We start from the raw sequence: 16,625 nt of genomic DNA, 5'->3' as shown, positions 1-16,625 counted from the left end.
AGTACACTGAAATCCTCTGAATCACATACTCCTCCAACTTGGAAGACAATGAGACAATAAACATGGGATATATCTTAATTACATTATTTAATGCACAACTGGAAAGTCCGTATACAGACTGGTGGAGAGAACCTGGCTAGATCAGAACAGAACAGGAGAAGCCTATACAGGACAGCGGACAGGGAGGAGGAGACAAGAAAGATGAAGTAACAGGCAGATTGTCAGGCAATCCCCCCAGCCTTGGAAAAGAGATGTGTACAGCATCAGATAGGGGCCAAGGGGAGTGAGATGTAATAAGGTCATCCCCCAAAGACCCAGGAAACCATGTAAAGCTCTTTTTTTTTTTAATTGAATGAAGCTTTTCTCAATGAATATTCCAAGGATACAGTTTAAAACTGGATTAAGAACTACATCAAATTTGGGGTAACACCCAGAAGAATAGCTCATGATTTTGACCACAGGAGGGCTCCCAGGTTTCATTAATGCATATGGAAACCTTTTGAGAAAGGCTAGAAATAGATCATGAGGCATGGAAGATGAAAGCCATGGAGTTGCACCCTTAGTTTAGACTGGACGCCTGCTAGGCCAGCTGAGCATGCTACATATAATGGCTTTCTTCTTCAAAATAGAGAAAAAAAAGGAACTATTTTTCTGCAAACTTCTTTTTCTCTATTGCCATAGAAGAATCATTATGAACATGTCAGGTGTTAGATCCCCGAGGCAGCAGTGTTTCTTCTGGTATTACCAGTAAGGAGAACCTTTTAAATTAAAGAGGTTTTTGCGAGTGAATAATGTTTGGGGATTCAATTTTTCTTACATGGGAAAGGACTATCAACATCTGACCAGCTTGCAGCCCACACAGATTAGATACAGCCTGCCAGAAGATAACACATCGGCTCTGACCTGCTTCCTACTGTCTTTTTCTCTAGACTCTGCATTTGCAGCCAGTAGGTGGGTTACAGACCGTAAGTTCATCCAGGGGCCCTTGGGCATGGAGAGGCAATGGTGGTCAAGGCAGATGAACATCTGATTAAGTGAGGTGGGTGGGGACAGCTGTTCACATGGTTGTACCATGGAGGAGGAAGAGGAGGGTACAGTTGCTGTTGACCAAGAACACCATGCCCATGCACCCCAAAACACATCCCAACAGCCAGCTAGAAACACAGAAAAGACTAAAAGTACAAATGACAATGTGCATCAGGACGAGAGCAGGTGAAAGTACAGCCATCACCAGTGTCCTAAGGACTTTCTTAGATGAAAAGGGACAGATGAGCCAAGAAGACAGTCTGCCACAATCCCCACTGAAGTCAACGCTGAGACAGATCCTGACGTCTGATGTGTCTGGACAGGGTCTGAACATCCCAGTCCCAGAGGAGAATATACTGACATTATTAATAGTTAATTTTCTCAGTTGTTAGTAATGGTCTAGTCAGTCATAGCCTGTGTGGAGAATTTCTGGTTGATACATCACATCTTTGAGGTCCTACCCTCAATGACATTAAATGCCTCCATACAAAGCCACGCACATAGGTAAAGGTCACCACCTTAAATACTCTGAAGAGGGTTTTTATCTGCAAAAGCTGGCCCTGAGGTTTTAACTGTGCTAGAGAAGAAACTGGGAATATATCAGGATCTCCCACATCCTCTCTTCTGCAGAAGGAGTGTGTAAGACCTGACAGAGCTAAGAGCTGGGAGAGCTGGTGGCAGTGCACACTGTAGAGATATGCATGTGCACAGAAATTGCACTGGCTAGGCTAACACTAGAGCTATTTGGAGATGATGAACAGGTCAAAAGCGGGAAGAAAACAGGGAGGCCAGCAAAAAAAAAATAGCGGTGATAAAGAGATAAGAGAGGAAGTTTCCCACTTCAGGAAACAGAAGAGGCTGAACAGGTTGAAGGTCCAGGAGATGCTGCCAGAAGGAAACCGGGGCTGGAGAAGATTTATTTGGCAGGTTTATGAAATCCTTGTTTCCCCTGCATCCAGCCTCTTCCGATAGATCAGTCCTTCACGTACAACAGATTAAATAGCTCCCTACTTTCTGCACACAGCCAGGAAACAGAAAACTTCTCAGGAAAATATCCCCTGAGAAGGATCTCATCCTTTTCCGTTGAGGGTTTATGACAAATAGTCCCACCTTTTTTCTAGTAAATTCCAGTTTTAGGGTCAATCAGTTACAGCTGTGCTAATCCACAATTACTAACTTTGCTGATCTCTTCATGGTGAAACCTGCAGATGAAACCAGGGTGACCTCCATCTGCCTTTCCGTACCATATTTAGAAAACAGCGGGTAAGGTAAGGCTCCAGAATGACTGTGCACATACTGTGGATGCTATAGCAGGGCAGGGATTTTTCTTTGTGAGGGCAGGTCTGAATAGGTTACATCCCAAACTTTTGACTTGTGAAGGCAAAGAAACCTGCGGTTTTGTTTACCGCCATTGACTGCTGCAATGCTGCTTTTTATGTCAACATACATTTTAGTAAATGTTAGCTTGTACTCTGTAGTGATGGGCTGTTTGCAGTAACCTTGGGAATACTGCTCTTATCTTATATTTACACAACAAGTGCAAAGAAAGGAGATTAGGTATTTTTCCACAATGTTTAAAATGCCTTTTTTTCTCCTGTCTTGAACAAGGGCTGAACTTTAAACGTTTCAAACACATATGGCCCCACTTGGAAGATATACAGTTAACACGGTACTAATCATTTGCTGGCAGGTCTATCCTGATCAAAGTATACTTGTATCACCATGACTATACCATGTATGTCAGGTCAAGTGCAACGGTTGTCTGGGACTGCAGCGAGGGAAATAGAAACTAAAGTCACAAAACTGAGCTGGACTAGGACTACAGACAGGATGGACAGACACGTAGTGTGGCGCCCCTCTGGAGACAGGGGAGGGCTCTGGTGAGGAATTAGAGCTATCACAAGCATTTTGATGGATGGGACTGATAGAAAACTAAGTCAGCATGATTTACTGTCCCCAAAAGGAAGGGAGTTTTGCTTCTATAGCCTTGTATTCAAATTTTATTTCAGCCTCAGTGATTCTGAGGCTTCTGCTTTACAAAACTTACCCTGTGCCCTCCCACCAGTGGTAGCACTACCAGAAGTGTTTTAAAAATACCACATATCAAATCCCATGCAGGAGTGCTGTGACCAGCTTTACTGGGCTTACCGTACGCATGTCCTTAAACGTATTATTCAGCCTCTCCATGCCACAGTTTCATCCATGCCTGTGATAACAGCCACTTCCCAGGAAGGCTGTGAAGTTTCGTTTGTCTCTGTGCCGAAACACCAGAATAAACCCCACTGCCATAAGCGCAAAATGTGTTTGAAGAGCACCGGAGCTGAGGGGAGGTGGCAGGTCTGCAGCACCCACACACTCCCCTGCCCTGGGAAAGCCTGGTTTTCTCTCATGTCTCTTGCAGGGCAGAACAAGTGCATTTGCCCTCCTGTGGGTAGGGAGCTTGCAGTTTAAAAAAAAAAAAAAAATAAAAAAATTCTCTTGCTGCTTAGCACCACGAGCAATATCTCCTCTGTCTCCTGCAGAGAGCAGCTGAGGTAAGCTGCACAGCTCTGTAATACAAATTTAAAGTTAATTAAAGATGTTTGGGGTAGACATGAGACTGAAGGCGAGGATTGCTGGAACATCAGCTCCAGCTGCTACAAATTTGTTTCTTTCAGGTCAGATCCTGCAGTCTGTCCTCACTGTACACACCCCGACACTTCCAGAGTTCATGCGCTGCTCCTGCAACCAGCAACACCTCCAGAGGGGAACTCCTTCAACTTTCCTGAGAAGTTTTCTGCTTCCCGGCTGTGTGCAGAAAGTAGGGAGCTATTTCATCTGTTGTACGTGAAGGACTGATCTATCAGAAGCAGCCAGATGCAGGGGGAACAGGGACTTCATAAACCTGCCAAATAAATCTTCTCCAGCCCCGGTTTCCTTCTGGCAGCATCTCCTGGACCTTCAACCTGTTCAGCCTCTTCTGTCTCCTGAAGTGGGAAAAAACTTCTCTTATCTCTATCACTGCTTTTGTTTTCTGGCCTCTCCTACAAGAAGTGCATGTTTTCATTTGTTAAAATCTTCGCCCAATCAGTTGACCGACTGTTCTCATATAAGCACTGAGAAGCTGGGAACTATGGCAGGATTGTTTTGGTGCACCCTCCAGGGACACAACAAGATTGGCCTAATTAAACACAGGTATTTAAATGTAATCATATCCCTGTGAATATTGGAAAACCTTCACAAGACGGCACAGACCTGACAATTATATTTTTTAATTTTCTTATTCATCTGGAGCTGAAAGTGCTTTATAACACAATACAAACTGATCTGCTATTACTAAAACAGTGCCAGCGTCCAAAACTGTTGAACACTGCACCTAACAGCATAAAGGGACTAAAGGCTGGAAATGAAGAACAGGGAAGTAGCAGCAAGCAGAAAGTATCAATCTAATCAAGCTGTTTGCTGACCAGGACAGAATATAATCAGTGGTAATTAAGTATGTCAGTACTGCCAGTATAGGATGGTGACTTTTGCTATAATTCTGCCATCATAACCATGCTGTTGGTCAGGTTACTTGACCTGCTTTCAGTGCTTATCTATTAAGGATGTGTGACTGTGAAAAAGGCGTTAAAAAAAGTAACAGTTTCCTGTAGGAGGGATATTCCAGTTGCATAACTGCCTCTGAAGGATTTTTCCCAGAGCAAAAGGACTCTGTTAGCTGTGCAGGACACCTACGGCTTTTGTTGCCTTGACAATTGCTCAACTGAACTGCCTCTAACTCATTAAACATGCCTCAAATTTACATCACCAACTGCAAACGGTAATTATCCAAACCCTCAAAACTAGTGTTTACTCAACAGAAAAATTCAGTGCTTGTTCTCCTCAGTGGACCACTTGCAGAAGCCAGAGTAATATCAAGAAAAGGAAACGTAACAGAAGCAAGTGGTATTTCATATTTTCAAAATGGTCTAACAGGAATGGAAAGCAGAGGGGTTCCTTCCTACACACTGCCCTAAGCTAACATTCACCCTGATGAATACCAAAGGGAAATTACAAGTTTCCTTTAAAATGTCTGTTGTTCCTGCAGAGCTCATGTTGCTCAGAGGGATTTACAAGGCTTTAGCTTTGCTCTGGAGCTTTTGTGTTGATAAGGCACCTTTCAACAGGAAAAAACCCCATGCAATTCACAGAAGTCACCACAAACGTTCCCCAGCACAGGTACTTCTGCCAGCATGGTAAAATAAAACAGCAATACTGTGCAAGAACATGGGGCCGAGGGCTGAAGAGAAGTAAGTAGAACAGAAGTAAATTACTAGTATTTATTCTCACAGCAAGCAACTGAGTAAAAAATCACATTTCCCTACACGCTAATCGTCATTCTTTAGTGAAACCAAGATAGAGTTAAACTGTCTCTCCCAGCAATCATCACTTACTGTATTTCAAAAGCAAACTTCTCTGAACACAAGAGGAGGAGTATCTTTCAGAGCATAAATGTTCCTTTGGTATAAATGTCATCTTGTTTTGGAAAAAAATAAAAGAATTACATCATTTGTTAGATTACATTAAAAAACCAAACAAAGCAACAGGTGAATGTCAAAACAACACAGTAGTGGTGGTCTTCAGTTTAGTTTATGAACAACCACATTATATTGCTAAAGTCAGTGTTGGAGGAATTAGGTCTTAACTAAAACCTGTTTTAAATCCAGAGGAAATACCCTTTGTAGCACATGTGAGAACGTAAAGTTTATCATGGCAGGAAGCCCTGCCAAAAGCTTACAGAAAAATATTTCTGTGCTACCAGCAATCACAAGAGACAATTTTTAAGTTGCAAGAATAGGATGTTTCCCAGAGCTTTGTGCAGTTATTAGAAGTTCCATCCTAACATTTTGGGGAGATTTTAAAGCATTCAAGTTTTGCGCTCTTCTAATTTAAACAGAATTTGGCACCTAGAACAATAAAATTTTGTCTACTGGTCACAAGAACTTTATTATCAGTGTTAACGTGATTAATTCCAGTTTACTACTTTCTCTTAGATGGATGCTACAGGGATGCAAATTGCTAAAATTGTGCCAGATTAATTTTACTTAGGAGACCTGGCTATTCGTCTGTGTACATGGCTGAGATGCTTTCCAGCCCTTCCCGCTTCCCTCCAGCATTTGTAACCCTCGAAGAGAAAATAGACACAAACCACTTTGGTAGAGAGAGGGAAATCTGTAACCCCAAACAATGGCTTTGTAATAGTGCTACTAGTGGGTTCAGCCTCAAGAGACATTCTAAACAATAATGTATCTTTTACATCATCTAACTACACTAACTGTAATGCTCCATACCATATGCCTTCTATAAAAGCTGTCCAAGCCAAACCAGGCCATTATCTAGATACTGGTATACAACAGTGACTCTTCCATTGGCTTAGGACTGTGCCATGAGTGTCACTCATAGGGGCTTGCCAGGATTATGAGACTCTGACTGCACAGACGTAGCCAACAGAGACTTGACCAGGTAGGTGATGGATGTAAATCACATGCACTGTATGGGGTTCACAGTACCAGAAGTTATATAGTGCAGTCAGGCCAAGGGGCTTCCTCTGAGAATGAGGGCTGGCATTAAGCCTCAGACTTGGCCTCAGATTAGGGGAAAACTCCCCAAATTCTGGCCATTAGAACAAGATGACGAAAATCAGATTTTCTCCTCCTGGGTAAAAGCCCACTGCTGGGTGTTTAGCGATGTCACCTCTGTCAACATCTGCCTTATCTCAGCTTCCCCCAAAGTCAAAGCAAAACACGATGGAACAGGTATTCCAGGAACCAGCCCAGAGCAACAGCGGTGGAGAAGGGATGCAACACAGCCTGGCTGGTGACCGCGGATGTTGTCACCTCACATCCTCTCCATGGCTCCAGAGCAGGGCCAAGTGGCCTCAAGCGTGGGGTACCCCTGGTAGCTTATATGACACCAACCAACCTCCTCTCCCAGCTTTGTCCCTATGGCAAAACCTAACCACTACTGTGCATGTCTTTTATGGTCTCACTGCTGAGTACCAGCGCAGGGCACTTGGGCTCCCGGCTGTCCTCTTACCAGCCAACCTAATCTCTTGAGAAGGGCTCTGCCCGGTGAATAAGAGAGATCTGGCAGCACTCAGCTGCCTGCAAGTCCCTCTGAATGTCCCTGTAAAAGGAAATCAAAACACATTAAAAAAACTGAATGTGTGGTTTATTATATTTAAGATGCTATTTGTCTATAGGGTTTAAATATATCTGTCACATAGTTAACAGTAAATGAATGTAATTTTACACGTTCAGTATTTTGATACACAGTACAGGACTACAAGTGTGGTAAAGGAGCATGGGAAATTAGTATTTCCTTGATGCACGTATCAAATCCTGCAGCACCACTTAAAAGCTCAGAGTAAGGACTCAAGCTGCAGTATTACAAGCGCTACTAAATAAACCAAGAGACATACCTATATTAAACATTAAAGAAACAAAACAAATGACACAAGGGTTTAATATTTAAGATTTGATACAGGATTAAAACACTAATATTTTTAATGTCCTGGTTTCAAATTAATAAATATAAAAACAATATAAAAATATACACCAGTTGATAAAAGGATGCACTGAGTAAGGTTAGAAAGCTAAATTTCACTTTCAAACGTATGCAGGTATGTCTTTAGGGAGAGGATTTCTGTGTAGCTGCGACTGGTCTTTCGGAAGAAGTCCAAGCTTGTGAGCTGTTCGATATCACGCACACGTGCAGTGTGCATCTTAAGTAGATCTTCAACCCACTTTGATTCATCCTCCAAGCTCTGAAATGTAAAAAAAAAAAAAAAAAAAGAAAAAAAGAAAAAAATGTTTCATAGCCATGTCAAAAGTCAGCTCTGAAAACAAATGCAACTTTTCTGAAGATTTGGTCCATTTGAACAATCTGTGCCCTATTCACGAATGACTAAGGTAAACAAGTTCCAAGAAAACAGATTTGAAACTTCACATGCAAGATGATTCCTACAGTTTTATTTTGGGGCCCATTTTAGGATGGGCTTGAGACAATTACCATAGTCATCTGGGAAAAACTGGCCCCATGTTGCAGGTGTTTCAGAAGAACAGCCATATGCTTTTAGAAGATCCATTGGTCACTACATATTTTTTATCTCAGAGAAAGAGCTCTGTATTAATCAGTTGTGTATTACCAAAGCCCAAATTTTAGGCTGTTTACCTTTGAACCCTACCTCTACACATTATTCTCATCTGACCTGCACCTCATCTAACACAATATTATTTTAATCTTTCCACTTTACTGCTAGGAGAACATTACGATTCATTAAACAGTTGGGACTATGGTTTATGTTGGTACCTGTAAAATCCAGTTATTAGAACATACATATTATTCACTGATAGAAAAAAGACTTTCACTAAGCATTTCCCAATACAGAAATAAAAATCAGGAAGGTGATGCTGCCAGAGTGATCGGGGTCGGGTTGCGTGGGTGTAATCTCTCTTAGGGGGCTGCTCCTGCTGCATGCCTTGTGCCAGCTCCAGCATTTGTTGAAGCCATCCACAAACTAACGTAACTCACTAACACATCAGAAAATCAGCCCTGCAAAACACTGCAGTTACTGGCTGTTTGAGTGCGTTAAGCAGCCCAGCAACGTGTCCCGTGAGCATTGCAGCCAGCCCCAAGGACTGCATGGTGGGGAGCAGATGTGGGAAAAGGACAGAGCAAACAGGACTTTTCCCCCTTTGGCCTCTCAGGCCGGTACGTCTACACTGCTTTCGGGGAAGCAAGTTAGGAAAGGAGGGTTGTGCCTCCAAACATTTGGACCCCATGTGTCTTGGAAATCTTGCTGGTAAAACTCTATTTCTGGGCTTACTCCTGAAAATGAGGCCCTTTCTGACTGTCTCAGCCAGGTCCCCCTACGAAGTGATTCTCTCACCATTCAAGACTACGCTTCAGCAATGCCAGAGCCTACCCAATGCAGTAGATGTGCCACAGACCAGGCTGTGTGTCACCCCGCAAAGGCCAGGAGGGTGAGCATGATCGTTTGCACAGAGAGGACACGAAGTACCAGCTAGGTCACAGCCAGCTGCTTTAAAGCAAACATCCATGACCCAGTCAGCACTTGTCTGTTTTGAAGCTTTTCAGCTCCAAACCGACTTTCCTCTCCATGTCGCTAGCAACCTGAGGCCCCAAACCAGGCCTGGAACATGAAAAGATAGATGCAAATTAAGAGGGAAGAGAAGGGAGCATGCCCTGCTCACTCCCCGTCGCCTGCAGTGCCATGCTCCAGGAATGCTGCCTGGCAGCACACGGCTGCAGGAAGCCCCCTGCTCAGCCTTCAGCCTGGCGATCAGATTGCTAGTCTGCAAATGGGCCTCAACAGGGTTGTTACTGCAAATGCAGTCACTGTAACATTTTTATTGTCTTCAAGCCTTCCTTCTGAGCAGGAAATCTTCATTTTACAGAGCTCAGAGGGAAGCATTGCTACAAAGCTCACTTTTTTGAATACAAGGAGGATTCCTAAGAGTTTGCAGAAGATCTGCAATACGACTAAATCACAGGACTATGAGGTTGGTTTTAAACCAAGTCCAGCAAGACAGCATTTAAATGACCCCAGAAAATCAATCAACCGATCTAGGTTTTAGTTTTTCCATTCCACAACGGGCCCATGAAACCTCAGGTCCAGCAGCAAGGATTTTAAACACAGTGATCAGCTAACATGGTATTCTATTACTGCAGAACAACGAATGAAGTGTATACATTTAAAATTATAGTTTTCTCCATCTGTGCTGGTTAGTCTCACCTCAATAGTACAGTGAGTCTTAGAAGGAAAAAATAATAATTGAAAACATGGAGGTAAATAGAAATAAGCAATCAATTAGGAGACCAACCTAAAATCCACTGGAAAAGATACCAGATATTCTGGACAAAAGAATCTCTCTGGATATCACATTATTAGCTGAAAGCTGAACATGATCAGGGTGTAGACAGGTGGGTGAGGAACTCACTTATTGAAAGAGAAATGCAAAGGTTTTGCTAAAAGGGAAAATAGTGGCCTGGAGGAGGTTTCTAGTAGGGTTCCTCCAGCTCTGGTCTTGGAAAGGATTTTGTGTAATGTTTTCATACATGCTTTTTGTGCCAAGGTCATTAGCGTGCTAGAAACAAAACAAAACACAGTTGGGAGCTCCTGTCAATGCAGAGGAAGATTGCAATAGCATACTGGAGGATACAGATGGGGGAGTCCCTGGTATAGTATGAAACTGGGTTATCCACATTGACGACAAAAATTTCTGCTAAGCTGGGAGCTTCTCAGGTGAAACAGCAGATAGAGAAGGACCAGGGTGTACTGGTTGTGCATGATTGTGAGCCATCATTGTAACACAGCTATGGAAAAAACAAATCCTAGATAGTATCAGAGGAGTTGTGTCCAGTGGAAAGAAAACCATTTTCATTTTGAGATCTCAGCAGGAGTACTTTATCTCATTCATGTTCTGGGGCGGGGGGGGGGGGAAATCAGACTGGAACAGATGCATAGGAAGGCTACTAAAATGCTTATCCTCTCTAAGGAGAAGAGCAAAAAAGATCCTGGGTCTCTCATGAATAGAGAGAAGTATATGCCTTGAGAATCATCATAAATCATCACTAGGGTAAATCCCAAAGAAGCCCAGTGAAGGGCTATTTAAGCCATAGAAAAATGTTGACACAAGAATAAATGGGTATAACCTCACCATGAATAAACACAGTTTGGAAATGGAACAAATTCAAATGAGAAGAGTAGTGGTGTTCTCCAACGTCCGTGTGAAGAGAGAGAAAGTGTGTGCAACAAGAGCAGAGTTGGGGGAAAGCTAATATTTCTTCAGATCTTAAAAGAAAGCTGTGGAGAGGTTAAGGAAAAATTCTTATATTACCCCATGCATTTCATCCATGAAGTATGTGAGGTTTTACACAACCACTTCTTTGAACAAATCAGATGGAACACCATGTGCAAAAGTAAGACTGACACTGTATTTGAACGGCAAAATTTTGCCTGACTGTATTTTCATTCAAGAGCTACATTTAAATATTTTTGGAGTGGTTCTTTGCTATGTAAAAAGCATAGACCAATATCTGCTAATGACCTTGTAGTAGCACTGAAGTTCCTCCCAGAACTGTAAATACATACACCATAAGTAGCATGACCTACAGAGAAAAGAAGCCTGGGTTGGAACGTAAGAAATCAAAGCGTAAAAGAGGCCATTATTCTAAATAGTTCATAAAAAAGGTTTCAGCAGTTTAAGAGGACCATAACAAGCAATATAGGGAGGAAAAATTGACTTTGTCATAAAATTACATACGGGTAGAGATACAAGGACAGAGGCACTAATAACTGCCAGATTAGTAACTTCCAGATCACCAACTGGACCTTGATTCAGAGGAAAGCAGTCCAGAGAAAAACCACAATAAAATATAAGTAGGACTTTCCGAGACTTCTGGTGGAAGACAACTCTGCCCAAAGCAGTTAAGAGTCTAAACAGGGGGAAGCCAGACCTGCTCAGGAGAGAGGGATGCTGCTCCAAAAGCGTGGTTTTAAAAAGAGGGACCTGAAAGCAGGCGATGTTTGATGAATGAGAAAGAGACAGTGTTCCAGGTGAATTGTGTACAGAGTTGGAATGACTATTTCTGCCTGTAGCTGGAACAGGAGTCTTAACTTTATGTGCCAATACAAAATTCATAACCTTAATGCGTTCATTCAGGAAACGATCTCCTGGCAGCCTATAGTGAAGCATCTGTGTGCAGGAATCCACACAGCTGTGTAATGGGAGAACAAGTTCAGGCGGAAGGACAAGTCTAAATACAGCTGCCTGGGAGGACTGCTGTCCTTGCAGAGCACCAGAGCCCGCGGGGACCCAACTGCTCTCCTGCCGCATGATCAGCTGCCGAGTGCACATGTTACTTTCTGCAGTTCTGACCAGACCGAAGCCTTTGTACTTCACCAAGATTCTTACACTATAGGATCTTGCATCCTAAGGAAGATAGGAAAGGAACCAGGAGGTTGTCTGGTCATCTCTGTTAATAACAATCCAAACTTTTCCTTTGAATCAAGACATGTTCTGGAAACGGCAAGAGCTGGCACTCTACCCTTGGCAGGTTTTACCATATAGTTTTAATACTGTGTGGGTTGGATGTAATCACGCTGTCTGATGCACCCAGACTGCCATAGCAGACAGACTATATTGTACCTACATATGGAAACAGACCTCAGTAAAAACATCAGGCTGGCTGCTAGCACAATACGTCTAACGCACACAACCTCCCCCCAGTCTGCTCTGAGGTTACACTGACAGTGTCTGCCAAAACATAGAAGCCTACAGGTTGTTTACTGCCAACCTACTGTATGTCAGTTCTTCCAGACAATTTTAGGTACAGTAATAGTTCCATGTTTTCTCTGATATCACAGGGGAGTAGTTTTATCTAATGAGTTGAACATGACACTTAATAGAGTCACTACCCTATGCTTTCACTTAAGACATCATTGAGCACTAGCATCTAACAGTAATGGGGTTTCACATGTCCCAGGGATATATTTACCAAGGGGCTACAGAAGTGCAGTAGAACTTACATTGCAGGTCTCATCATTGTCAGGCCGGTGGGGAAGGATGTATGAGAGAACGGAGAGTGGTCCATCACACTTGTCGGCTGGCTGAGTGAAATCTAAGCAGCTGGTTATGATGGTATAGTAATGAGTAGGAACGGGGATGGCACTGCCTTCCACAAACCTGGGGGAATAAAGCAAACATTTATCCACAAAGGATAAACCTGTTTGGAAGCAGGTTACACAAACAGCATGGTCTTTCCTCTCCTACCTGTGAGGACACATGTATGTTGTTGAAAAGTGTTTGATTCCTAAACACTATCTGAAAATGAGCATTCAATTAGCTCATGTTTTGATACTGTGCTATAGAAATACCACACACCAGTGCTGAAAGGCTTCTTCCATTCAGGGACATAGAAAGTATTACTGAATTAACAAAAGACTTGAGTATCTAACTCAATAGCACTGCTATGGTTTGCTCCGGTATCCAGTTGTCAACTCTTAAATTCTGGAGAATTTTAGAGAAAATAGATTATTTGGAACATAATTCAGCTTCGTCTCAAGGATGAATGAACACTTAATTTCAAAGTCAAGGTGAACAGTTACCTGCTGAATGGCCGTTTCCTTATTTTTACCACTGTCCTACCTACAGGGGCATTCAGTCTTGATGAACAATAATTTTAGAAAGAGCTAGAATAATGAAAATCAAATAATGTGCAGATAATGAATTGTTTAAGATAAAGCCATCATTAAGAGAAGCAACAGCAAATCAATTTAAGGACAAGCTCTTACTGTTTTATTTTGTCGGGTGTGTCATGTAAACCGTCATAGTCATAGTCAAAGATTGGTCCACTTATAACATTGACTCCGTTTCGTTCAGTGGCATATCTCTTCACCAAAACCCTTTGGAAATAGTTCCATACCTCTGTGGGGAAAAAAAAAAAAACAACAAAAAATAAAACACACCAAAATTTGGATAAGTCAAAACATGTCAAGATTATAAACATTTTTTTTTTCCCTGAAAATAAAAATCCAGTGGGCATCATTCACACGATGGTAGGGGAAATCAAAGACTAAACATCACAGATTTACTGCAGCTTCATTCAGTTTGGTCAATAAAGCCTATTCAGACTTCTTTGTTGATTTTTTTCCCCCCAACCAGCGATAGGGAAATGCACGGTACCACTCCCAGGCTGGCATTGCCATAGACATTGCACAGAGAGCTTGCTGTTTCTTCATCAAGCAGTAGAAACAGCTATTCACACGCTTTTGATGTTCCTGTAAACACTTCCTTTGTCTTTCTTATCTAGTTACAGGGAATGGTGCTGTGTTTTTTTTTAATTCTAGAAAGGAAACAGCACCGTGATTAAAAGCAAAACCCAAACATTTTAAAAGAAAGGGAAATACAAAGGTCACATTATTCCAGTTAAGTTCTCCTTGGATACAAAATGTCTAACTTTTAAATTAGGTACCGTCAAGGATGACCAAATTATGACATGGCATCTCATTACAACTTTTGGGAAGAGCATGACACTCTTTCTCCCACCACACCCCCCTCAAACTTAACAAGTTAAGATGCTTGCAGAGATGGGAAACACACTGGAATCTCCAGTTACATCATTCTTTTCCTTCTTTTTTCCTTTTTATTTTAACACTAACAGAAGTGTGTGTAAACAAAACATCTCAGGCTTGTAAAAGTTTAACTTTTGTCTTGCCAGCTCAGACCGTTATGTCCATGGTTCCCTGGCGCTGATGGCAACGCCAGCCTCAGCAAGTTCCCCAGTACGCCTTGTCCTAAGACTGCTCAGTGCCACATAAACTCCCTGCTCGGGCTGATGCAGAGGGCCCCACAAGCAATGGTCTAACAAGAACCTCAGCTGCAGTAACCACTTGGCAGTACCACTCCTCCAGCTGCTCGCTACTCCAATGCATCAGCCTTAACAATAAAAATAGCCCCAAAAGGAAAGCTTCCCCCCTCCACCTTGAGTTTTCCAGCTGAATCAGTTCCCTACTTGGGTTCCCACTGCAGCTACACAGACAGCAATGCCAGTGCAACATGGGGCCAGCCCAGGGGCCTCATCTTGCAGCTCCAGCAAAGCAGGAGCTGCTTAAGTCAGACTCACTACAGAAAAGATGGATACAGAATTATTGCCTGGGGGGATGGGACGGGACAGTGAATTAAAAAAACAAAGCAGAGGAGTGGGCCTCTGCAGCCAGCACTGCCACCAAAACCAGCATAGTATAAACTGCCACCTCCTATTTTCCCTATTGTGGAAAAAGCTCTGTATAATGAGCTTATAATCAGCTCTCTATATTGCAACCTGCACACATGTAGTGGTTCGTAACTCCCCAGGAATGATATTAGTTCCAGCATTTGTTCTCAGGGAAGGGAATCCTTCATCCACTTGTGATGAAGAGGAAGGCCACTAGACAAAATGAGCTGCTGGTGGGGAGTTGTTCTCTTGTGATTAGCATCTCAGCTAATTTGCTTAGACTAACATTAGCATAAAGAGCATTTTTATGAAGTGATTTGAGAGTGGGAAATCCCCAGTAATCTTGCACTCTGTAATCAGTTAAGTGCCTTTGCTCAAATTTCCAGCAAACATCACTACTTGTTCCTACTCAGAGGTTTTTCAGTTAAAAACACTCTTTTCTGGTTAAAAAGAAAAAACCTCCCATAAGCTTTAATGTTTATCCAAACCTCTCTGGTCTAAAATCTGAATTGGAAATCTCACAAAAACAGGCTCTTGAGAGTCTTCCAAGGCTTCTCAATTCCTGCCAAGCCAAAAATGCCACCAGAATAGTCTGATGGTTTTCCTACCTCTTGGCAAAACTAGAGAGAAAAGGGATGTGCAGACAAAAGAAATGTTAATAGTATATCCTTGCAACACTGAAAGTTTCAGCCAGGTTTAAGTCATTACTCATTTTCCATAAATTGGTTTCCTCTTCCTTTTTCTTTATAGGTAATAAATATGTTTGGTCTCCCTCTAAGGGCATGGACAGAAAATAAAAAATAATTACTTGTCCCTGAACTACAGCAACATGCTAAGTGCACCCTCCCAGGCTTGTGCACACTCCCAGGCAGCTCCAGTTGAGAAGTAAAAACATGTTGCCTAAGTACATTCTGCACTAACTTGGGCTACGGACAAGAAAATCTGAATGGTTTTGCACAAACTGAATTACTGTGGCATGAAACAAAATTGCTGAACTACAGCACGTCTGTGCTCTTATCTTAGCCCAGCACCAAGGAAAATAAACCTTTCTTAAAGTTTAAACCTTTCTTGTGGTATTTTGCCTGCCCATACCTAGAACGATACAGGTGCCCACATGTATTATCTGCTGGCTACAGGTAACTGAACTTTGTTCTAAACTTCTCCCATCAATTCATTCAATAGTCCAACACACATATCATTAAAAAAAAACAAAAACAAAACATTGGGAAAGAGACATAAAGCCATGGAAAGGATACTTACTTTTGAAGGCAGGATACATTGGAATTATATTTGTTATTAGAAAAGCATCATACTTTGCTTCTGCAGAGGAACTTAATTCTGAAAACAATAAAACAAAAATATTAATAAGATGAAATATCAGAAATTCAAGGAACATAAAAATGTTTTGAAAAATGGCTTCAGGGATTAACCAAAGGGAATACTGTCATCTAAACAGCAATCTGAATGCTATATTCAGAAGTGCACATTACATGCATAAAATTCGTCTTTAGCATGACAGCTGAACATGGAAAGTAAGGATTTTATCTTCGCTTCAATTGTCAACCAGTTAAAAATATTTTTATAGCTCATCTATTTTTGCAGTCTCAAAAGTCAGAGAGCTGCTTTGCAGGCTTTTACAAGAGAGGTAAATAATTTCCAGGGAGAGAAGTGTGGGATTATCTTCTGGTTCTGAGCAAGTCTCTGCAGCAGTAATTCCATATTAGAAATCCACCATAAAATATCTCAGCCACTGAGTGAGGAAGGCAGAGCAATGAAGTTCACAACTGAGGGACAGTTGTGTCCCTTGAACATTTACTAATCCCAGAAGATCATTGCTCCAA

The 16,625-nt window shown here is 42.0% G+C and overlaps 1 protein-coding gene across 7 annotated transcripts in view; it reads right to left on the bottom strand.

Moving 5' to 3' along the window:
- Positions 1-7,198: 7,198 nt before the first annotated feature.
- ENPP2 (ectonucleotide pyrophosphatase/phosphodiesterase 2) overlaps positions 7,199-16,625 on the bottom strand; it is a 74,846-nt gene continuing 65,419 nt past the window's right edge. For all 7 annotated transcript variants that reach the window (XM_076329189.1, XM_076329188.1, XM_076329184.1 and 4 more), the window contains 4 exons: positions 16,045-16,122; positions 13,364-13,496; positions 12,599-12,755; positions 7,199-7,810 (listed from right to left, as the gene is read on the bottom strand). In XM_076329189.1, coding sequence (XP_076185304.1) covers positions 7,640-7,810; positions 12,599-12,755; positions 13,364-13,496; positions 16,045-16,122 — 539 coding nt within the window. In that variant the 3' untranslated portion in view covers positions 7,199-7,639. The remainder of the gene's footprint in view (positions 7,811-12,598; positions 12,756-13,363; positions 13,497-16,044; positions 16,123-16,625) is intronic.

Source organism: Aptenodytes patagonicus, chromosome 2 (assembly GCF_965638725.1).
Source record: "Aptenodytes patagonicus chromosome 2, bAptPat1.pri.cur, whole genome shotgun sequence".
Classification (NCBI taxonomy): domain Eukaryota; kingdom Metazoa; phylum Chordata; class Aves; order Sphenisciformes; family Spheniscidae; genus Aptenodytes; species Aptenodytes patagonicus.
This window is presented reverse-complemented; position numbering and strand designations above follow the sequence as displayed.